This window comes from Pongo pygmaeus, chromosome 12 (assembly GCF_028885625.2).
Source record: "Pongo pygmaeus isolate AG05252 chromosome 12, NHGRI_mPonPyg2-v2.0_pri, whole genome shotgun sequence".
In the NCBI taxonomy this organism is placed as follows: Eukaryota; Metazoa; Chordata; class Mammalia; order Primates; family Hominidae; genus Pongo; species Pongo pygmaeus.
In genome coordinates, this window is record NC_072385.2 from 124,433,691 (window position 1) to 124,458,426 (window position 24,736).

The following is a 24,736-nucleotide window of genomic DNA, read 5'->3' on the forward strand; positions in this document are numbered from 1 at the left end:
TAAGTTGCTCTTGTGACTGCCCCCAAAGTAAATTATGCCCAGTTCAGATCAGTATTGGTAAGCTTTAAGGGCATAAGAATAAGGACTTCATCTTTATTTTTTCTTCTATGTACTGTTAAACACTGCTTCATTTCCAGAGTTTTTATGTTGTCCCTGGGGGTTCATTTGAATATGATCAGTAACTCATATAAGTTTAGTTGTAAATGCAAAATAATTTAAGAACTGTAGGCTCTTAAATTCCTGTTGACTTTGTTCTTCCCTTTGTACCCCATAACAGAGCTGATAGACTAGAGGCAGGAAGGGGTTGTATATACTTCAGCTGCAGAGATAAATGTATATGGCATGTGTTAGTTATAAATGGAAAAGTTAGCCTGCAAATAATGACATAATTTCTATAATGTAGTAGTGGCTTAATTCAGTTTGCCATAGACTTAGGCAAAGCTCAACTCAAAGTATACTTGTGTCCTTGCTAGTATAAACCGTTTTCTATCTTTAGTAGTCTTCTTAGGATATAGCAAAACTTGACCCATATATACTAAGCTAGCAAGGCAGTTTTGACCTATTTTTGTTTAATGGAACATTCTTTTATTAGATATCAGGATGTCTGTCCATTTTGATTACTTTATGACCAGACCAATATTTGACTTTTCCCCCCCATTTTAAGGAAAGTTCTTTGTTTCCTCATTATGATTTGTCCTTTTCCTCCACAAATTAATGGCTAAAAAACTGATGCCCTTCCCAAATCAGTAGCTAAAACAGCTTGAGGATGCTAGTAAATTGTAAATTCTCTAAGGGGAAGAAAGTATGTATAGACGTCGGCATTTATTTGCCTTGGTTCTTTTTGTAGCACTGTCCTGGAAATGTTGCTAAATGATGGTGACGTATGTGTAATTGTTTTTAATGCAGATTGACAGATTTGGAATGTAGTATGTGTCACCAGTGGAGGTATTAAACTTTTCTTCCAAACCTGAATATCCTGGGAATCTTGGAGCAGAAGATAGAACATTTTATATTGCAGTTATGGCCACTCAGTATCCAGCTGCTAAAATGTGGGGATATAGCATAGGAGCTCAGAGACTGGACATTATGTTTATTGCTAATAGCATCTGGAATTGGTTAGGCTGCATTGGATGAAGTGAAGGAACAAACACTCTGATTTTCTCTAATACTGGCACATTGCAGCTCACGCATACCCTTACTTTATTGTCCCATGACTTGTCAGAGGCTACCATCTTTCTGTTAGGTATCTTTACCACTGCAGTCATAGCACCTCAGTACCTGAGTTGGAAGACAGGATGAACATTTTTCCTCAACTGCATCTTTATTTTTTTTACGTGGTTAATTGGGGCAGGGGTGAGGTAATACTGTGCTCACAAAAAGGCTGTCCCTTTCCCTGTAAGACACCACTGTGCTATAGCAGATGTTGATAGCAATATTACTGTATGTAATTTTGCCTGGGTTGTGGGATGGTGGTGGCTAGAGATCAGATGGACTGGGAAAAGATGTTGAGAAATATTTGGGTCATGGAGATAATGCTTCTTCTCTTTGTATTTAGAGTCTTGGATTCTCTTCATCTGCTGCTTCCCTTTCCCTTTTGCCTGTTTATCCTGTGGGTTTTAGCTCCTTATTTTCTTTAGCCCACAAAAGTAATAAACCACTTGATTGCATAGACTACCTACCCTTAGGCTTGTATTTGCTTTCACTATAACTACAGTGGCACATATCCCACTGAGTGTGAGGAGCCCATATTCTCTGACATCATGACAACTTATTGTTTAATTCATGACATTAATTTGACAAATATTCCAGTTAGTGTTGGGTTTCATGCCTTTTTTGTTCCTTTTAGACTTAAATCTCAAAAGTTTGAAAACCTTTTATGTGATGTGATTTTTAGTCTGCACAAATACTGATGTTAACCCTTTTTCATCCAGAAAAGCATATTCACATTAATGAGTGCTCCATATGAAGGCCCAATAAAACTTTTTAAAAAAAATATTTTTGAAAGATTTTCCCTCTTCTTATCAGGATAAGGAAGAGGTAGTAGGGTGCTAGACGAGTAAAATAGTGTACATTCGTGGTTGAGGGTTTGTCCCTCCCTCATCCTGTTGGCTCTATATCTAATTTGTTGGTCTATTGAGAGAGGAGCTGCAAGGATTAAGTCAGGCAAAGAGACATGATCGAGCCATGATTATTGTTTGTTGGTAAATGTACAGGAGGACCCAAATTACCACTAGAAGATTGCGTGGTGAACACAGAAATCAACAAGAGGCTGTAGTTGGATGACCTTAATGACCAGTCACTCTAACAGTGCTGCATCTAGCCTCAGTGTAGCTGCCTTACTGTTGAAAGACTGTATTCATGGGCTCAGGTGGCTTTATCTTTGAGTAGTGCTGGAGATATTTAGTGTTGCTTTTTAAACTTTCCTCCCAATACTTGCTGTATTCCTAGCATCCTGACATAAAGAATACTTACATATGTTACTTCTTAGAGTGCCACTTACGTTTTTGGGAGGCACCTTGTTGTTGCTCCACACTCTTCCTACTGGTCCAGAAAAGGTCATAATAGACATAAGGTTGATGTCAGTCAGTTAGGACAATGCTTCCCAACTCTTTTTGTGTAATGGCACACAGAATAACAATCTTTGTATAGTACAGAGGAAAATGGATCTCTCACCCTGCTGTGGTGGTCACTGAGGGGATCAATATCTCTTTACCATTTAAATTACCTGGAAGCTCTAGGTTAGGGTCTGATTCTGCAGGACCTTGAGTCTGCAGGACAATGTCTGGCTTTAAGTTTATCCTTTAACAGGCCTTTGGGCGTTTTGAGAAGGAGTTAACATGCCCACAATGGAATTTAAGATTAATCTGGCAGCAAGATGTAAACTGGATCCGAGAAAGAAGAACCCAAAACCTGGTAGATGAGTTAGATTATTGGAGTAGTTGAGGTGAAATGATACGGTTGACTTGGGTAATAGAAATAGGAATGAGACTGAGAAGATAGATTTTCAAAAATACTGTGACACTGTGAAAAGGTGAAATCAGTAGGACTTTGGCAATTTGTGGTGGAATGGGAAATGGAGAGTGAAAACTCAGAGGTATTATGGATGAACGTAGGCGGCTGGGAGATCAGAGGGTGAGGGAATAATTAGTAGAAATAAGTAATGTAAGTATAGAAACAGGGATGGGCGCAGTGGCTCACGCCTGTAATTCCAGCACTTTGGGAGGCCGAGGTGGGTGGATCACATGAGCCCAGGAGTTTGAGACCAACCTGGCCAACATGGCCAAACCTCATCTGCTAAAAATACGAAAATTAGCTGGGCGTGGTGGCGCACACCTGTAATCCCAGCTACTTGGGTGGCTGAGGCACGAGAATCGCTTGAACCCGGGAGGCAGAGGTTGTAGTGAGCTGACATTGTACCACTGCATTCCAGCCTCTGGGTGACACAGCGAGACCCAACCTCAAAAAAAAAGTATAGAAACAGGTTTGGGATCTAGTAGACATACATATTTCAAAATATGTAAGGATACTCAGCCATGTAACACTACAGAGAAGTTAGGAGTGTGTATGTGTGGGGGGGTATTTCCCAAAAGATGGAGTGGGAGGGTTAGCATTACTCTTGTGAGTTTACTGCAATTCATGGTGTGGCCTTTAGCTTTGTGAACTATATACCAGGGTGGAGCCATCTTTCAAGCCTAGATCCACAGTGATCAAGCTCATGTGACTGGTGCATAAAACCAAGAAAGTTAGCTTATTCATTTACAGTGAGCCATAACTAGCACAAAGATTGCGGTACTGTGTTGACATGACCAGTATGTTCTCTTTCAGGAGGCAGATAGACTCATGTAGGAATCAAGACATAATCAGGAAATTGCTTAGTAAGTGTGGTATGACAGAGAAGAGTTGGATGCTGCTCAAATGTTGAGGGACCATCGTCTCCACAGTAGGGGGTAGATTTGTTAGTGCACTGATTGTGGTTCACACTTTTTTAGACTGTACATTGGATCCTTCAGCGTCCTTATGTATCAAACCCAGACAAGAAAATATATTTTCTCTCAGTGGCTATAAAGAGAAGGGAGATATATGTTCTCAAAGTATACTATGCTTACTTGTCTGAGAAAAGTTTCCAAATCAGTCTTGACTTCCTGGAGAAAACTACTTCCAGGGGCTTGGGTGACTAAATATAGAAGGCAGGAGGAATGAGTCCAGAGAAAGAGTAGGGTGACACCTAGGTTTCTGCCTAGGGCTACTGAGTACTTTTCCTAAGACAGAAAATTGAGTAGGGGAGCAGAATCAATGGTAGATCGTGTCAGGAAGGTAAATTTAATTTTTAAAAAATGAGTAGGCAGGGCGCGGTGGCTCATGCCTGTAATCCCAGCACTTTGCGAGGCCGAGGCAGACGGATCACCTCAGGTTGGGAGTTCGAGACCATCCTGACCAAGATGGAGAAACCCCGTCTCTATTAAAAACACAAAATTAGCTGGGCATGGTGGCGCATGCCTGTAATCCCAGCTACTTGGAAGGCTGAGGCAGGAGAATCGCTTGAACCCGGGAGGTGGAGGTTGCAGTGAGCCGAGATTGCGCCATTGCACTCCACCCTGGGCAAGAAGAGTGAAACTCTGAGTAAAGTTTAAAGTTCCAGTGGTCCATCCAGATGTCAATATATGTCAGAGGCACTTGGTTTGGTATGTAAGAGAAAGATTTGTGTCATGCTGTATGACACAATTGAGGATTATGTACCAAGCAGAGTTTGTGTTAACTCATTTAATCTTCACAACAACCCTGTGAATTAAGAACTGTCATTAACTGTTTTACAGATGAAGAAACTGAGATACAACTAGGTAAGGAGCAAATTTGTGAGTTATTAGCATGTAGATATTGGTTAAATCATACCAGTGAAATGGACCCATGTTGTCTTGTCATTTACCTTAAGATAGATAATGGGCTATTGAAATATTTAGGATCCTTGATTATTCTAGTGAAACATTTTCTCCTGGAGCAAATAATCAGTACTTCATCTGTCAGATTTTAGAAAGTATGGTCTTAAAAGGCAGACACTTGGTAGATTAAGGGGGAAAAAAATCATGTAACTGTCCTCCAGAATTTAGATAATCCTCTGAAAGAGATGTGGGAAACACGTGTCCTCTTCATACTTCTTTGATTTAATAGCCAACTCAGTCCTTTGCAGTACTCTTATTTTGGACTGTTAATACTCTAATTGATGACTTCTTTTATTCCATTACTTCTTCCTTCCCACTCTAAAAACGTTTCTTTTAGTAATGATCTATGAGTGGGAACTTCTGTCTTTCTGGAAATGTCTTTATGTTTTTGCACCTGTTTTTGTGTGGTACTTTAATTGGTTACGGAATTCTAGCTGACAGTTGTTTTTCTCAGCACTTTGAAGATACTTACTTGATTGTTTTCTGATGAAAAATCAACTGTCAGTCATATTGTTGTTTCTTCCTTTATAGGTAGTGTGTCATTTCTCTGGTTGCTTTTAAGAATTTTCTTGTTTTTGGCATTCTGCAATTTTACCATGATCTAGGTATGAATTTTTTTAATCTTTCTTGGGATTTATTGTGCTTTTCCAATCTGAAGGTATTTATCCCATTACTGGGAGTCTTGGCCATTATCCCAGAATAACATCTCATCCTCATTCTTTCTGTTCTCTCCTGAAATACCTGTTGACTATTACCTTAGACCTTCTCCTTCTATTCGCATCTTATAATTTTTCCACTTTTTTTTTGTCTTATTCTTTATTCTGTATTCTGAGTAGTTTATTCAAATATGCCTTTTGTTTTATTAATTTTCTTTGTCCATCTCCAATTTTAAAGTTGTTTTCATTTTTTTTTTTTATTCTAAAAGCCCTTCCTCTTCTCCCATCTCCAAGCTGCCTTTTAAAATTCACTGTATATATGGTTCATTTCTCCTGGCTTCTGTTTTTCTTTTAAAATCTTTTTGATTGTTTTAGTCAGGAAAAATTTCAAACTTAGGCAGAGGTGAAGAAAATCCTGTAGTAACCCTGTGTATCCAGCCTCAACATATTTAAAAGATTATTTAATTATTTTCAGCATATTTGTGTTTTATTATACACAGTTTTAAAGTTCTTGGGAACTGACCATCCTGTTTGTGTCTGCTGACACCTCATGATAGAGAATCCGTCCCTTGAGTATTTTTGTTATTTTTGTTTGTTTGTTTGTTTGATTTGGAGTCTTGCTCTGTTGCTCAGGCTGGAGTGCAGTGGTGCAATCTCGGCTCACTGCAAACCTCTACCTCCCGGGTTCAAGTGATCTTCCTGCCTCAGCCTCCTGAGTAGCTGGGATTACAGGCACCCGCCAACACGCCCGGCTAATTTTTGTAGGGATGGGTTTCGCCATGTTGGCCAGGCTGGTTTCGAACTCCTGACCTCAAGTGATCCACCCACCTCGGCCTCCCAAAATGTTGGGATTACAGGCGTGAGCCATCGCGCCCAGCCTGTTATTTTTAATAGCGTGGATGTTGCTTTTTTTATGGCACTTGTGTGTACCTTAGATTGTGAGAATCTCTCTGTTTACACAGTAGTTTTGATTATTTGTGCTGGGCACACTGTGCTCCAGCCCATTTTTAACATTTTCAGCTTGTGTTTTCATACATCATGCATGAAATAAACGTTTGACTAGCACCTGCACAGAAGAACATAGGTTCAAGTTTCTGTTTTTCATGGGAGACTGCACCCCCAAAAAAAGCCCAGGAAGTAGATTTCTGGCTACTTTTCAGCGATGACAAAGTTTTTCTAGGGTCCTCAACGTCCTCCACACTGTTGTTGTGTTGTAAACTTTGACTTATTGCTGTAGCTTTCTTTCGTCCTCTTATCTAGTGCCTGGATGTATTTCCCCTCTTTTCTTTGAAGCTCTACTGTATGTTTTTTCTATTTTTATTTAAAGTATTTCTACTTAGCATTTAGATTATTTTTAGTAGAAGAGGGAGGTATTCTCCGTAAGCTCAGTCTCACTGTGTTGCCAGAACCAGAAAGTCATGTTTCTGTGAATCTATTTTAAGGTTGTGAGTCACACATTTCTTAAGTACTCCATACTGAAAGTGAATGCAGTGTGTTTTAATCTGATACACTGCTCTTTATTGCTCTAAAATTAGTAACATTTGGCCAGGCTTGGTGGCTCACACCTGTAATCCCAGCACTTTGGGAGGCTGAGGTGGGCGGATTACGTCAGGAGTTTGAGACCAGCCTGGCTGACATGGCGAAACCCCCGTCTCTACTAAAAATACAAAAAATAGCCAGGCGTGGTAGCTGGTACCTGTAGTCCCAGCTACTCGAGAGGCTGAGGCAGGAGAATTGCTTGAACCCAGGAGGCAGAGGTTGCAGTGAGCTGAGATTATGCCATTGCACTCCAGCCTGGGTGAGAGAGTAAGACTGTCTCAAAAAAAAAAAAAAAAAAAAAAAAGAGGAAGAATTTAGTAACCTTTAAAATGTGTTACCATTTCATATGGCCACGTAGACAATAAACACAAATTCACATTTGCATTTCAACTAAAAGTCTCCTCTTTGTGTATTTTATTTGTGCTGAAATCACATAGTCATATTCACTTGCGTTTCTCATGTCGGTCAGAAGTGTTGGTACTGTTTTATCTGATTTAATGTGATAGAAAAATGCCAGGTGCGATGGCTCACGCCTGTAATCCTAGCACTTTGGGAAGCCGAGGGGGGTGGATCACGAGGTCAGGAGTTCGAGATCAGCCTAGCCAGCATGGTGAAACTCAGTCTACTAAAAATACAAAAAAAAAAAAAAATTAGCTGGGCATGGTGGCATGTGCCTTTTAGTCCCAGCTAACTCGAGAGGCTGAGGCAGGAGAATCACTTGAACCCGGGAGGTGGACGTTGCAGTGAGCCGAGATTGCACCACTGCACTCCAGCCTGGGCAACAGAGCGAAACTCTGTCTCAAAAAAAAAGAAAAAAAAAGTAATAGAAAAATATTAGGCCAGGCGTGTTTCTCACGCCTGTAATCCCAGCACTTTGGAAGGCCAAGATGGATGAATCACAAGGTCAGGAGTTCGAGACCAGCATGACCAACATGGTGAAACCCCATCTCTACTAAAATACAAAAATTAGCCGAGTATGGTGTCGCGCACGTGTAATCCCAGCTCCTTGGGAGGCTGAGGTGGGAGAATTGCTTGAACCCGGGAGGTGGAGGTTGCAGTGAGCCAAGATTATGCCACTGCACTGCAGCCTGGGTGACAGAGTGAGACTCCGTCTCAAAAAAAAAAGAAATATTAAATGCAGTTGTGTTGCCAGACAGGCTGTTTACATATAGTTTCATCTGAGAGACAGCTAAAAAATGAACTAATTAGTATATAGAGTTCCTACAAAGCAGTAAGGAAAAACTCATTAGGAAAAGGGCAAAGGATATACACTCACCAACATGGTGAAACCTCGTGTCTAGTAAAAATACAGAAATTAGCCCAGTGTGGCAGCATGTGCCTGTAATCCCAGCTACTCAGGAGGCTGAGGCAGGATAATGGCGTGAACCTGGGTGGCGGAGGTTGCAGTGAGCTGAGATCACGCCACTGCACTCCAGCCTGGGCGACAGAGCGAGACTCTGTCTCAAAAACAAAAAGACACACACACACACACACACACACACACACACACACACACACACACACACACACACACACACACACACACACACACACACACACACACACACACACACACACACACACACACACACACACACACACACACACACACGCTGTTCACCTGCATTTATAGTAAGGAAAAATGCTAATAAAACTGTAGTAAGATATTTTTCACCCATTAGATTGGAAAAGTTTTGTGGTTTTTTTTGTTTTGTTTTGTTTTTTTTGTATTTTAGTAGAGACAGGGTTTCACCGTGTTGCCCAGGCTGGTCACAGACTCCTGAGCTCAGGCAATCTGCCCACCTTGGCCTCCCAAAGTGCTGGGATTACAGGCATGAGCCACCACGCCTAGCCGGAAAAGGTGTTTAAAGTTTGTTACACACTGGGTTCAGAAAGATGTTGAGAAATGGGAACATTTATGCATTGCTAGTGGGAGTATAAATTGAAATTAACTCCAGGAAGGACAGTTTAACAATTTATCTTGTGGATCAAGTGTACATTTGGTGCATAGTTGGAAATACCAAGATTGGAAGCAACTTAAGTGTTCCTCAGAGGAAGCTAAATAAATAATTAGGGTGCCCATACAGTAGAATACTGTACATATAGTGTTATATATAGAATGAGGCAGCTATTAAATATATGGACATGGAATTATCTCAGAGCGCTTACTATATGGAAAAGCTAAGGTGTAGAATAATGTGTAGTGTGCTAACATGAGGGAGAGGGGAACATACATAGATTTTAAATGTTTTGAATCCTTAAAAGAAGGTACAAGAGGCTGGGCGCGGTGGCTCAAGCCTGTAATACCAGCATTTTGGGAGGCCACAGCGGGCAGATCACTTGAGTCAGGAGTTGGAGACCAGCCTGGCCAACATGGTGAAAACCCTCCTCTACCAAAAAAAAAAAAAAAAAAAAAAAAAAATTAGCTGGTCATGGTGGTGCACGCCTGTAGTCCCAGCTACTGGGGAGGCTGAGGTGGGAGAATTGCCTGAACCCAGGAAGCAGAGGTTGCAGTGAGCCAAGATCGCACCACTGCACTCTGGCATGGGTGATGCATTGAGACCCTGTCTCAAAAACAAAACAACAACAACAAAGAGAATGTACAAGAAACTAGTAAATGATGGCTGCCTTGGGCAGAGGGCAAGAATTGGACATATCAAGTGAGGATTTTTTAGAAAAGTACTCCCTGAAGGAGCTTAGAAACAGAGCAGAGGCTGGAGCGTGGTGGCCTCATGCCTGTAATCCCAGCACTTTGAGAGGCTGACGTGGGAGGATCACTTGAGCTCAGGAGTTACAAGCCTGGGTAAAATGGCAAAACCCCATCTCTACAAAAAAATACAAAAATTAGCCAGATGTGGTGGTATGCGCCTGTGGTCCCAGCTACTTGGAAGGCTGAGGTGGGAGGATTACTCGAGCCTAGAAGTTGATGCTGCAGTGAGCTGAGATGATGCCACTGTATTCTAGCATGAGCAACAGAGTGAGACCCTGTCTCAAAAAAAAAAAAAAGAAAGAAAAAACAGAATGGAGAAACTATCATTTTTTTCTTAGGAATTTTTGAGTAGTCTTATCTATTACACATTATGACTTTGATCAAAATAAATAAAATAATTCACGTATCATTTCAAAGTAGTATTCTGTATGAAATTCCACTTCTGTTGCATCCATTTCAACGTGTTGCCAGGCCATGGCTGATGTTCATTTGACAAATAATGAGTCCTGTTATGTGATAGACACTGTGCTACATTTTGTGAATGAAAAATACTGAGAAAACATTTTTATTGAGTTCATCTGCTTAAGAGTTTGCCCTTTTGATTTAGTGCTTCAGAATTACTGTAGATTCTTAAAACTAGAGAATATGTTTTATTATAACCATCACTCTGTATCTGAGGGGAATTGGTTTCAGCACCTCCTTGAATACTGAAATCCACACATACGCAAGTTCCTCCTTCAGCCCTCTGGAACTGGTGGGTACAAAAAGCTGGCTCTGCTTATATGCAGGTTTTGCGTCTCCTTAATACTGTGTTTGTGATCCATGTTTGATTGTGGTTGTAGAACCTGCCGATAGGGAGGCCTGACTGGAAAAAATCCGTAGAAAAGTGGACCCATAAAGTTCAAACCTGTGTTCGAGGGTCAAATGTGTTTTGTAGAAGAGGAGATGAAACTGAGGAACTTGATCTAAACTCATACACTAAAACCAAATTACTGGCCCAGTGCTTATTCCACTGAGTCAGTCAAACATAATTGATAGTAAATACTGTGAAATATTGGTGTCTTTAGTTCTCTTTGTGATTGGAATTTCTTTCTTTTATAAAGATTACCACCTTCAGTGACTTTCTACATCTTAGTGCAGATAAACCTTTTCAAATGCCAGTCTTTGCCTTGGAATACCTTTTTCCCCGTATTTTCTGTCTCTCATTTGTTACCGTCTTAAGAAAAATTCTTCTAACTCCATAATTAAATAACTATTTTTTATTTTGAGCTCCCATAACACTTGTATATACCGTTCTCTCGGTGTTTCTGCTCAGGGGGGGAGGGTAGCACTGACTTTGGACAGAGGTCAGTGGTGCTACACATCCTTTAACACATAGGAGCCCAGGCCTGTGTAAGGAATTGTCCAGCTGTTCTTTCAGTTAGGTAAAAAACTTAGAGGAGCTATCTGAGGCCAAAGCCTAATTTGGCTTTACATTTAAAGACAAAGTTTTAGTTTATGGGTTTTGTTGTTGTTGAGATGGAGTGTCACTCTGTCGTCCAGGCTGGAGTGCAGTGGCGTGATCTCAGCTCACTGTGACCTCCTCCTCCTGGGTTAAAGAGATTCTCTTGCCTCAGCCTCCCAAGTAGCTGGGATTACAGGCGTACACCACCATGCCCGGCTAGTTTTTAGTATTTTTAATAGAGATGGGGTTTCACCATGCTAGCCAGGCTGCTCTCGAACTCCTGACTGCGAATGATCCACCTGCCTCAGCCTCCCTAAGTGTTGGGATTACCAGGTGTGAGCCACCATGCCTGGCCTATTTTATGGTTTTAATAACATACAGAATTAACCAGGAATGCATCTACTGTGTAAAAATCAAGGAAAGCCAGGCATGGTGGCTCACGCCCATAATCCCAGCACTTTGGGAGGCTGAGGCAGGAGGATCACCTGAGGTCAGGAGTTTGAGACCAGCCTGGCCAACATGGAGAAACCCCGTCTCTACTAAAAAAAATTACAAAAATTAGCCAGGCATGGTTGTGCGTGCCTGTAATCCCAGCTACTCGGGAGGCTGAGGTTCAAGAATTGCTTGAACCTGGGAAGTTGAGGTTGCAGTGAGCTGAGATCGTGTCACTGCACTCCAGCCTGGGCAACAGAGTGAGACTCCGGCTCAAAAAAAAAAAAAAAAAAATTAAGGGAGAATTGTACTTTGTTTTGCTTGTAACTTGACTGGTCAGGCCATTCATGATATTTGAACAGATTGTAAATCTGTATTTGAAGGTTGTTTGTTGTTGTTGATTCTTAGAGGCAGGTATCTGACTACGTTGTGTTTATACTTTATATGAATGTTTACCTATTGAAAATACTGTTTTATTAAAAATTACTTTGTTCCTTATACCTTAGGAGATAAATGTACATTTTAAAAGTGTTCCTCAGTCAGGTGGGGTGGCTCATGCCTGTAAGTTCAGCACTTGGGGAGGCCGAAGCAGGAGGATCACTTGAGGCCAGAAGTTCAAGACCAGCCTAGGCAACATAGCAAGACCGTGTCCTTACTATATATATATATATATATATATATATATATATATATATATTTTTTTTTTTAAGTAGGCATGGTGGTTTACACCTATAATCCCAGCATTTTGGGAGGCCGAGGCGGGAGGACCACTTGAGCCCAGGAGTTACCAGCCTGGACGAGATGATGAGACCCTGTCTCTCCAAAATATAAAAACAATTAGCTGAGCATGGTAGCCCGTGCCTATAGTAGGGCTAAGGTGGGAGGATCCCTTGAGTCCAGGAGTTCAAGGATGCAATAAGCTGTGATCACTGCACTGCACTCTGTTCCAGGCTGGGCGAGACAGCTGGATGGTGGGACTCACCTGTACTCCTAGCTACTCAGGAGTAGCTATTTAAAAAAAAAATGTGCATAGGTGTATTATTAGCTACTAATTTCATTTTAACTTAGTTAAGGAGGCATAAAATATTATTAAAGGACTTATTTTTATTTATTTATTTATTGAGACAGGGTCTTGCTCTGTCACCCAGGCTGGAGTGCAGTGGTGTGATTATAGGTCACTGCAGCCTTGAACATCTGGGTACAAACAACCCTCCTAAGTAGCTGGGACTTACAGGTATGAGGCACCATGCCTGGCTAATTTTTTAATTTTGGGTAGAGACAAGATCATGCTTAGCTGCCTAAACTAATCTGGAACTCCCGGCTACAAGTGATCCTCATTCCTTGGCCTCCCAAAGTGCCAGGATTTTAGGCATGAGCCACCACACCTGGCCAGGAGTTAGCATATTAAAGGGTAATTGGATAGAGGAGGAGGGACAGGATATTTAAAAAGTAAAAGCTCTAATGTATCATTACTGAAGTTGCTTTATTTTTTGGCATTAATGAGGTTAATATTATGGTTCATTGTTTGAATTAGTGTCTGTTCATTTGATATATAGACAACTTTTTGTTTTTAATAATCTTAAGAACCGGCCAGGCGTGGTGGCTCATGCCTGTAATCCCAGCACTTTGGGAGGCCGAGGCAGGCAGATCACCTGAGGTCAGGAGAACAAGACCATCCTGGCCAACACAGCAAAACCCTGTCTACTAAAAATACAAAAAATTACCTGAGCAAGGTGGTGGGTACCTGTAATCCCAGCTACTGGTGGGTACCTGTAATCCCAGCTATACAGGAGGCTGAGGCCGGAGAATCGCTTGAACCTGGGAGGCAGAGGTTGCAATGAGCTAAGATCACACCACTGCACTCCAACCTGGGTGACAGAGTGAGACTCTGTCTCAAAAAAATAAAAACAATCTTAAGAACTGCTCTTAGTTATGGATGGCATCACGTGTGTGGTTCTCAGTGCATGCCTAAGGAAGTTTTATTACCTTTTATATGAACGTTAAATGGTACACCAGGATGATTCATTTTTTACCTTTTAAGTATTGAAGTAATAATTTTAAATTATAATTTTTTTGTTTGTTTTTTTGAGGTGGAGTTTCACTCTTGTTGTCCAGGCTGGAATGCAATGGTGCAATCCTGGCTCACTGCAACCTCTGCCTCCCGGATTCAAGCAGTTCTGCCTCAGCCTCCCGAGTAGCTGTGATTACAGGCGTGCGCCACCACACCCAGCTAATTTTTGTATTATTAGTAGAGATGGGGTTTCACCATGTTGGCCAGGCTGGTCTCAATCTCCTGACTTCAGGTGATCTACCCACCATGGCTTCCCAAAGTGCTGGGATTACAGGCGTGAGCCACCATGCCCGGCCTGAATTATAATATTAATGTCTTATCTACAGGATGACCACACAGTGTCTTCCAAAGTGGGATATTTCTAAGAATGAAAAGAAATAGCATTAATAATTGCAGATTTGGTTGTAGACCACCACAATTAAGTGAATTATCTCAATAAAGCAAGTCACAGAAATTTTTGGTTCCCTAGAGTGTATAAAAGTCATGCTTACACTATACTGTAGTCTGTTAAGTGCACTATAGCATTTTGTCAAAAAACCAGTGTATGTACCTTAAATAGAAAATACTTAATTGCCTAGAAATCGATCATCTAAGCCTTTAGAAGTCCTTATCTTTTTGCTGGTGGAGGGTCTTGCCTCCATGTTGATGGTTGCTGACTGGTTGGGGGTGGCCGTGGCAATTGCTTAAAATAAGGCAACAGTGAAGTTTGCTGCATCAATTGGTGCTTCCTTTCACAAAATATTTTTATTTTTTCTTTTTTTTTGTGACGGAGTTTCGCTCTTGTTGCCCAGGCTGGAGTGCAATGGCGCAACCTCGGCTCACCACAACCTCTGCCTCCCGGGTTCAATCAATTCTCCTTCCTTAGCCTCCCAAGTAGCTGGGATTACAGGCATGCACCACCACACCTGACTAATTTTGTATTTTTAGTAGAGACGGGGTTTCTCCATGTTGGTCAGGCTGGTCTTGAACTCCTGACCTCAGGTGATCCGCCCGCTTGGGCCTCTCAAGTGCTGGGATTATAGGCGTGAGCCACCACACCCGGCCCTCAAAAGATTTTTCTATAGCATGTGATGCTGTTTGATACCATCTTAGCTAGAATAGAATAGAATTTCAAAATCAGAGGCAATCCTCTCAAACCCTGCCACTGCTCTGTCAACTAAGTTTATGCAGTGTTTTCAGTCCTTTGTTGTCATTTCAACAATGTTAATGGCATCTTCACCAGAAGTAGATCCTTCTCAAGAAACCACTTTCTTTGCTCATCCATGAGAAGCAGGTTCTCATCTGTTCAAGTTTTAACATGAGTTTGCAGCAATTCAGTCACATCTTCAGGCTCCATTTCTAATTCTAGTATTTCTCTTGCTGTTTCTACCACATCTGCAGGTGGAAGATTTCCACTGAAATCTTAAAGTCCTCAAAGTCATTCATGAGAGTAGAAATCAGCTTCTTCCAAACTCTTGTTAACGTTAATATTTTGACCTCTTCCCATGAATCACAAATGTTCTTAATGGCATCTAGAATGGTGAATCCTTTCTAGGTGGTTTTCAATTTATTTTGCCCAGATCTGTCAGAAGAACCACTGTCTATGACAGCTATGGCCTTATGAAATGTATTTCTTAAATAATTCTACTTGAAAGTTGAAATTACTCCTTGATCTATGGGCTGCAGAATGGATGTTGTTTTATGTTAGCAGGCATGAAAACAGCATTAATCTTGTACATCTCCCTCAGAACTCTTTGGTAAACAGGTGCTGCATTGTCAATGAGCAATTATAATTTGAAAGGAATCTTTTTTTTTCTGAGCAATAGGTCTCAACAATGGACTTAAAATATTCAGTGAAGCATTTTGTAAACAGATGCTGTCATCTAGGCTTGGTTGGTTGTTCCATTTGTAGAGTGCAGGCAGAGTAGATTTAGCGTAATTCTTAAGGACCCTAGGATTTTTGGAATGCTAAATGAGCATTGGCTTCATCTTAAAGTCACCAGCTGCAATTAGCCCTGAGGAGTCAGCCTTCCTTTAAAGCTTTAAAGTCAGATACTGACCTCCTATGAAAGTCCTTGATGGCATCTTCTGGTATAAGGCTGTTTCCTCTGCATTGGAAATACAGTATTTTGTGTAGCCATCTTCATTCATCAGTGATATTAGCTAGATCTTCTGGATAACTTACTGCAGCTCTACATTAGCACTTGTACCTTCAGCTTGTACTTTTATGTTCTGGAGGTGGCTTCTTTCGGTCAACCTCATGAATCAACCTCTCCTAGCTTCAAATTTTTCTTATGCGGCTTCCTTACTTCTCTCAGCCTTCACTGAATTTAAGAGAATTAAGGCCTTGCTCTGGATTAGGCTTTGATTTAAAGGAATGTTGTGGCTGGCCTCAGCTTCTATCCAGACCACTTAAAGTTTTCTCCATATCATCAATAAAAGTCTGCTTTGCTTTCTTATCATTTGTGTGTTCACTGGGGTAGCACTTTTAATTTCCTTCAAGAACTCTTTGTTTGCACTTACAACATTGCTGTTTGGTACAAGAGGCCCAGCTTTAGCTTGTCTTGGCTTTTGACGTGCCTTCCTCACTAAGTTTAATTATTTCTAGCTTTTGAAAGTAAAAGACATGTAACTCATCTTTTCACTTGAACACTTAATTAAAGGCCATTGTAGAGTTATTAATTGGTCTAATTTTAATATTTTTGTGTCTCAGGGAATAGGTAAGCCAGAGGAGATAGAAGAGATTGAGAGCACCCCATTGTTGGAGCAGTCAGAACAGACACAGCATATATCGATTAAGTTTACCATCTTGTGTGGGCATGCATTGTGGTACCCCAAAACAATTACAGTAGTAACATTAATGACCACCGATCACAGATTGCCATAGCAGATATAATAATCATGAAAAGTTTGAAATATTGGGAGAATTACCAAAATGTGCCACAGAGACATGAAATTGAGCACATGCTGGTGGAAATTGGCTCTGATAGACATGCTTGATTCAGTGTTGCTACAAACCTTCAATTGGTTAAAACAACAAAAACACACCACAGTATCTGCAAAAGAGCAGTAGAGCAAAAGACAATAAAATGAGATCTGTCTGCTAGGACAGTGGGCTTAAACTGGAATGGTCCTGGGCAGCCAGATCACATGGCACTTTACTCCTCCAGTATACCTCATTGTTAAAATGTGGTTGTAGAGGTTTGGAATTTGGTATAGGATTAAGTGAAAAGTTTTAATCTTGTGGATACAAGGATGTAAGGATCTGATTAGGCTTTGCAACTTGAGTTTGACTGATGTCTTCTGTGTGGTGTCTGCTAAATCCCACAGCATATAGGATCAGTCACATTGGTTATAAGGTTTGCTTCTGGCTGGGCACAGTGGCTTATGCCTGTAGTCCCAACAATTTGTGAGGCCAAGGCAGGCGGACCACCTGAAGTCGGGAGTTTGAGACCAGCCTGACCAACATGGAGAAACCTCGTCTCTACTAAAAAAAAAAAAAAAAAAAAAAAAAAAAATTAGCCAGGCATGGTGGTGCATGCCTGTAGTCCCAGTTACTCGGGAGGCTGAGGCAGGAGAATCGCTTGAAACTGGGAGGCAGAGGTTGCGGTGAGCTGAGATCGCACCATTGCACTCCAGCCTGGGCAACAAGAGTGAAACTCTGTCTCAAAAAAAAAAAAAAAGGTTTGCTTCTATCTCTGAAAATTTTTACTTCATTCCATATTTCATTTTTTTGAAAATGAACTTAACATGGGCACCAGAATGGGGTTGATTCATCATTCTTGGATTCTAAGTCCTAACAAATGTTTTTTTTTTTTTTTGAGAAGGAGTTTCGCTCTTTTGCCCAGGCTGGAGTGCAGTGGCGTGATCTTGTCTCACTGCAACCCTCTGCCTTCCGGTTTCAAGCGATTCTCCTGCCTCAGCCTCCCAAATAGCTGGGATTACAGGTGACTGCCACCACGCCTGGCTAATTTTTGTATTTTTAGTAGCGACAGGGTTTCACCGTGTTGGCCAGGCTGGTCTCGAACTCCTGACCTCGTGATCCGCCAACCCCCGGCCTCCCAAAGTGCTGGCATTATAGGCGTGAGCCACTGTGTCCGGCCCAACAATTCTTAGTGTAACATTTTAAAATAACACAAGGACACTTGACTGTTTAACGCATTCATTTTATTAATGATTGAAAATATTTCCATGGATGAATTGATGTTATATGATCAACTTGGATTAAGTCTTAGGTGATTCACTGCCTCCTTGGTTAAGGCAACAAATCCTTTATGAGATTTAATTTTAGCAGATATAGTCATAAAATGGTAGTTTCTGAGACCAGAGACCTTTAGATCATAATAGTCTCATCACATAGTTACAGAGACAGACACTTGAGAAGGTGTGATTTCCTACAAGATTATAGAGCTAACGATAGTATAAAAGTTAGTTCCACAAATTATAATCTAATTTCTAAAACTCATATATTCTGATACATAACACAGAGTTACTCTGTCCCTTTTTTGTTTTACTGATTAAATCTCTAAACTGGGCGCCGTGGCTCAGGCCTGTAATCCTCGCACTTTGGGAGACTGAAGAGGGCGGATCCCTTGAGGTCAGGAGTTCGAGACCAGCCATGGTGAAACCCTGTCCCAGTTACTTGGGGAGGCTGAGGCCAAAGAATCGCTTGAACCGGGAGGCGAAGGGTGCAGGTGAGCTGAGATTGCGCCACTGCGCTTCAGCCTGGATTGGCAGAGTGAGACTCGGTCTCAAGGGGGGAAAAAAAATCTGTAGCTAGATTTGGCCTTATCTTTCTTAGAAATGCTCCGTTTTAGGGTCTATTAATATGCTGGCTAACTGATAATATAGAAATAATGACTGATATGTGTATCCTAAAGTTAGAGATTCAGCATGTTAATAGTGTGTTTGCTAATGAACCTCAGTAAACTATTAGGAAAATGAAACTTCTTAGAACATTTTTTTGCTTCCTGTTATTTTGTGTGTATTTTAAGCCTCTTCATAACAGTTACCTACTCTTTCTTAAATAAATCAGTCCTATAGATAAGCATAGTAAGACAAGAGTAGCTTATTTAGTCTGTAAAATGGAAATCGCTTATAAATGAATTTAGAATTAAAAGATTAATTTGTTGAGTGTTAACAGAATTTTACCACTGAAACCAAATAAATTATTTTGAAAAAGTGGTTGAAGTGACAGTAGGATTGTTTTATACAATAGTTAACTCTTGAAGATCGTGTGGGGGTTTTGTTGTTCTTCTGGAAGCCTTTTTTCCCTAAGATATGGGGGTGGGGGAAAGGAGGAATAGTTACTATTCTAAATTTGCATTAATATTATTTCTCGACAGTTTCATTTCTTATATTATTCTTTACAGCTTTTGTGTTGTAGTCTATTATTGTTCCCATCCTATTTTTCTAAGATTAAACTTATTCTGAGTTCCTTTAGCATTTCCTAAAGCAACCTCTATAATAACTTTGATTCTTTCCTTTCACTTTCCTTGTTTCTTTGGTCTAGAGTGTTCAGAATTACTAGTTCCTCTTTTATTGTGGATAGTACATTGACCTCTTAGTTTTCAAATTCTCAAAAAGGAACACACTACCATCCACGTTTTACCCTCAATCAAGTAACACTGTCAGCACCAGAGGGACCTCCAATCTTAGCCCACCAAAACTCCCAAGATAATAAAATTTGCTAACGAGTTTACAAGGGGGAGCTCCTGCTTAAATGATAAGAATAATGTACAGAAGAAATCAGTGGGGGAACATCTAACTATACTCCCTTCTGGTGACTTTTTTTTTTTTTTTTTTTTTTTTTTTTTTTTTTTGAGATGGAATTTTGCTCTTGTTGCCCACGCTGGAGTTCAATATCTCAGCTCACTGGAACTTCTGCCTCCCGGGTTCAAGCAATTCTCCTGTGTCAGCCTCCCAAATAGCTGGGATTACATGCATGTGTCACCACGCCCGGCTAATTTTGTATTTTTAGTAGAAATGGGGGTTTCACCATATTGGTCAGGCTGGTCTCGAACTCCTGACCTCAAGTGATCCACCCATCTTGGCCTCCCAAAGTGCTGGGATAACAGGCATGAGCCACGGCACCTGGCCCTCCCTCCTGACTTCTGGGAAAGACTTTCAGGGAGTTATGTGTCAGTTTGGGGTTTTTGGTCTCTGATCTGTGTTTTTTACAATAATTTTAAGATATTATACATTTATAGGCTATATTCTATCTGGTATTAATAATATTTGGTATTGATAATACAGATACAGACTTGATTATTTGGGAAGGACATGAAGCAGAATCCATTATGTCTTTTAGTTGAGCTAAAGTATACATCTTTACTTACTGATAGTGTATGGAAAGACAGAATTATTCTGTACCTGTTGTTTCCTTCACAGAGAGCTAGTGGCATCTGACAAAGAACCATGATACCTGGCTGAAACTCCAGGATGGAAGTAATGCCCAAGTCACTTTATAAAAGCCCAGCACTTTTATAAATCATACGTAATGGCTTTATGCAAACTAGTAGTCAAAGTTAATAATTTTAGAAAGGAAAGGTTAGTTTTTAAGTGGCTGTGTTGTAATGAATGCAGTAGCTGTTTGGCAGCTTTCTGAATACTTGGAAGGCCCTTTGTCCACAGTCCTTGAGAACACCCACACATCTAGCATGAGTGACTCAGGAGAGACTAATGCTAGAATGAAAATTTCTCTCTTCCCTACTCCTCACCCTAAGCCCTTGTTCTAGTCAGACTTTTCTCAACCCCTGCTCTTACACATCTGCCACAGTTAACAGAGCACTAGGTCTTAAAGGTACTGAGTAGCTTTTTTTGTGACTATAAATAATATCTTCACCAGAGCTGGCACCTTTTCAGAGATCCTGTGGAATTTCGTTGTAACTGACTGACTCACTTGGAGGAACAAGAAAAGTGAGAGGCATCTTACTTTACATTAGAGTTCCTTGGTGTGGGTACAGGCAGAGGTGGTATTTCTGTCGGTATAAATACTATGTTTGCCTTCTTTGATACTACTTCTCAGAATCCACTCATTTAAAGATACCAATGACTGAGTCAGTTTGAGATCTAGAACTTTTTTTGTGACTATCTCACTATTGCCTCCTACCCCCCTCCTTCCACCACAACCCTAAATTCAGTTCATAAAAATAGTTTTTAAATTGAAAGTCATCCATAATACATGAAAATGGTAATAGAGGAAAAAGTTAAAGTAATATAATTTTTTAAGATTTGAGTGTCTCAGTTTATTAAATAACTATTAAAATTACATTGGTGATGTTGAGCACAATAAATTCTGAAAATCTGATTCGTCTGTTGTTTTTACAGTTAAGAGTGTAGTGATGCTGGAGCAGCACTTGTCACGGTTGCCTTTAGTTTGGGTGTGGCCCTAATGACCTCTGTTGCCACACTTCTGGCTCAGCAACTTTCCAACTTGAGCCACAATTTTGATACTCATCACTTCTATAATGCATAAACTTCTGAGACTTCGATACATAATTTTATACTAATTTTTTGTGCGCGTGTGTGTGTGTGTGTGTTTTAACTTCCTCTGGCCTCAGGCCCTTAAAAAAAAAATATATATATATATATATTTTTTAATCTATTTAAAATATTTTTTAAATTAAAGGATTTTTAATGTTTTTCTGGTTTTTTTCTTTTAGAGACAGACAGGGTCTCTTTTGCTCTGTCTCCCAGGCTGGAATGCAGTGGCACGATCATGGCTCACTGCAGCCTCCACCCCCGGGGCTTAAGCCTTCCTTCTGCCTCAGCCTTCCAAGTAGCTGGGACTACAGGTGTGTGCCACCACACCTAATTTTTTAAAAATTCTTTGTAGAGACAGGGTCCCATTATGTTGCCCAGGCTGGTGTCAAACTCCTGGGCTCTCAAGAAATCCTCTTGCCTCCACCTCTACTTCCCAGAGTGCTTGGATGATAGGTGTGAACTGTTGTACGCAGCCTCTGTTTATTTTCTTTTAAAATAACTTATGGGCCAGGCGCAGTGGCTCATGCCTGTAATCCCAGTACTTTGGGAGGCCGAGGTGGGCAGATCACTTGAGGTCAGGAATTTGAGACCAGCCTGATCAACATGGTGAAACCCTGTCTCTACTAAAAATACAAAAGTAAGCTGGGCATGGTGGTGTGTGCCTGTAGTCCCAGCTGCTCGGGAGGCTGAGGCAGGAGAATCATTTGAGAATCACCACTGCACTCTAGCCTGGGCAGCAGAGTGAGACTTTGTCTCAAAAAAAAAAAGAAACACATGGATGCAGTGATTGCATTTTGTTAGACCACTTTTAGTCAGATAAACAAGAAGAAAGTTCTCGGTTAGAATTGTATATTTTTAAATTTATAAACAGCCTTCCTTTTCTTTAGCAGTTATGTGAATTTGACTCAACCTTGTTTATTCTCCAGACTTGCCAATTTGGTATCATAGATGGTATTTTTATGTAATATTAACTGATCGTATCTGTGGTTATTTTTCCAAAATGTAAAAAGGATCTTCTCTCTTCCCTGCTTTAAAACGTTCACTAGTTTCACTTTTCCTAGAGCAGTGCTTTTCAAACTGTGTACCTAGGCTGATACTAGCTAACATTTACTGAGCACTTAACATGTGACACTATTCCAGGCTTTGACATCTGTTACTGGTTTTATTCTCAAACCAATGAAGTAGGTATTAGTATCTTAACATTTTTATGAGAATTTCATTTTGCTTTGTAATATTTAATACAAAAAGGCTTTTTTTTGTTTTTGTTTTTGTTTTTTGAGACGGAGTCCGCACTGTCACCCGGGCTGCAGTGCCGTAACATGATCTGGGCTCACTGCAACCTCCGCCTCCCAGGTTCAAGCAATTCTCCTGCTTCAGCCTCCCGAGTAGCTCGGATTACAGGTGCCCACCATCACGCCTGGCTAATTTTTTGTATCTTTAGTAGAGACGGGGTTTCATTATGTTGGCCAGGCTGGTCTCGAACTCCTGACCTTGTGATCTGCCTGCCTCAGCATCCCAAAGTGCTGGGATTACAGCCGTGAGCCAACGCGCCTGGCCCTAAAAAGGTTTTTAAATGGATGACCTAGCATCAAGAAAAATTGAATCTAAGAAGATTTCTATCATATTTGTCTTTTGTGACTTTTTATACTCCAAGGCATAGCATACCATGTACTAGAAGTGAAAATTTCTTTGTATGAAATTAGGGACAAAAGACATAAGAACTTTTTAAAAAAAAAAATTAGATTTCGTAGACCTAAAATTATTCTTTTAAATTGCTGTGCAAGTTTCTAAACCTCTTACTCTCGATTCCTGTATTTACCTCATTTTAGATGGATGCTTGACTGCAGAGGGCACTGAGTAGCACTATTCTCCCTCGTACTTGATGTTTTAAACATTTTGTTACCCCTCCCTAAAATGAGTGCACATCCCTGTTTTCTGTTTGGTGCATTTCTACTTTTCCTTCTTGACACCTCAAATACTCTTTCCCTGGGAAGCCTGTCTTAACTGGGGGCCATCTCCAGCAGAGCTACTCCATCTCTGTGCTTCCTTAGCACCATATTCACATCTTTCTTAGTTCTTGGTGTGTAGTTGGTGTACTTATAGACTGTGAGCTTCTTGAGGGCAGGGGCCTGATTTTAAGTCTTCTCTGTATCCGTTATAGCACCTAGCAGGTATGAGTAAATGTTTGTTGAATGAATGGATGACTGAACAGACAGGCTGTTTCAAATTACAATGTTTGGTGTAATCTAGAATCTAGCCTTACCATTAGAAACTATAAGCTACATCATTTAAAGCCTCCCAGGGCAACTAGTGGCAACAACCTAACCCCTGCTCTAAGAACATGCTTCAAGTCCAGGCTGGTATGGTGTAGTATTACTGTAGTAGTTAATGATTGAAATGCCCGCTAGGCAGAAGTTTTATCATTTAATGATAATGCAGAGTAGGCAGAAGTTTAGTGCTTAATGTTCTGTCTTATTTATTTCAGGAATTGTTGGATAAATATTTAATAGCCAATGCAACTAATCCAGAGAGTAAGGTCTTCTATCTGAAAATGAAGGGTGATTACTTCCGGTACCTTGCTGAAGTTGCATGTGGTGATGATCGAAAACGTAAGTATATTTGTTATATGGGCAAAAGTAGAATATAAAAAAAAGAAATGGGGTTAAATGGGACATTATGACAGTATACGTAGTCTTCAGACTCTTTGTGACTTAATAATTGAACGTATGTCAAGAAAATTAGTATTACCTTATGTTCTCAAAAATGAAAATTGGATTATAAATTTACATCACATGCTCTTTAAAAAAATCAAGCTCATCTGTGAACTCTATAATCTCATATGGTATTATTTAAAACAGGATTAATCTTTTATGCTTTTTAGAATTTTGGTTCACCATATTTTTAGCTCCAGAGTTTTTTGTGTAAACTTTATGAGTGATTCTGCATTTCACATGGCCTGTTATGCCTTAAAACTTCAGATCACTGGAAATTACATACAGAACGTGGAAACAGGTTGTTGTGCTTTTTCTGTTTGTCATATTCATTATCGTCTATTTTAAGGGTTCATAACATTGACTGCTAATTACATATAATCAAATTTCTGAGGAGAGCTGAAATGAGTGTGTTATTGCTGGTGTATAACTTGTTCCAACTTCACAGTAAGTTTGAATGACTCATGGTTAGGTTTTACTTGAGAAGGTTGAATACACAGGAATTGTTGATTAATCAAGTAGTGGTCATAAAAATAGATTTTAGTATTAAATACCTTTCTTTTTTTTAACCTAGACTATCAGAAAACATGGATATGTGAAAAAGTGACCGAATTGCCTAACTTGATAATAAAAATGTGAAGTGAATTTATTTGCAGTGAATGTCTCTTGGGATACTGGCAGCTGAAGATGATAGATCTCATTAAGTTTAGTGTATGTGCTTGCTACCAAATTTATCAAGTTCTAGGTAGTAGAAGTATCAGTCCTTATTTTT

The 24,736-nt window shown here is 40.3% G+C and overlaps 1 protein-coding gene across 1 annotated transcript in view; it reads left to right on the forward strand.

Moving 5' to 3' along the window:
- The window catches only part of YWHAQ (tyrosine 3-monooxygenase/tryptophan 5-monooxygenase activation protein theta), a 47,420-nt gene that overhangs the window by 16,125 nt on the left and 6,559 nt on the right, over positions 1–24,736 (forward strand). The window contains exon 3 of the mRNA XM_054474423.2: positions 23,739–23,862. Within this exon, the coding sequence (XP_054330398.1) occupies positions 23,739–23,862 (124 nt within the window). The remainder of the gene's footprint in view (positions 1–23,738; positions 23,863–24,736) is intronic.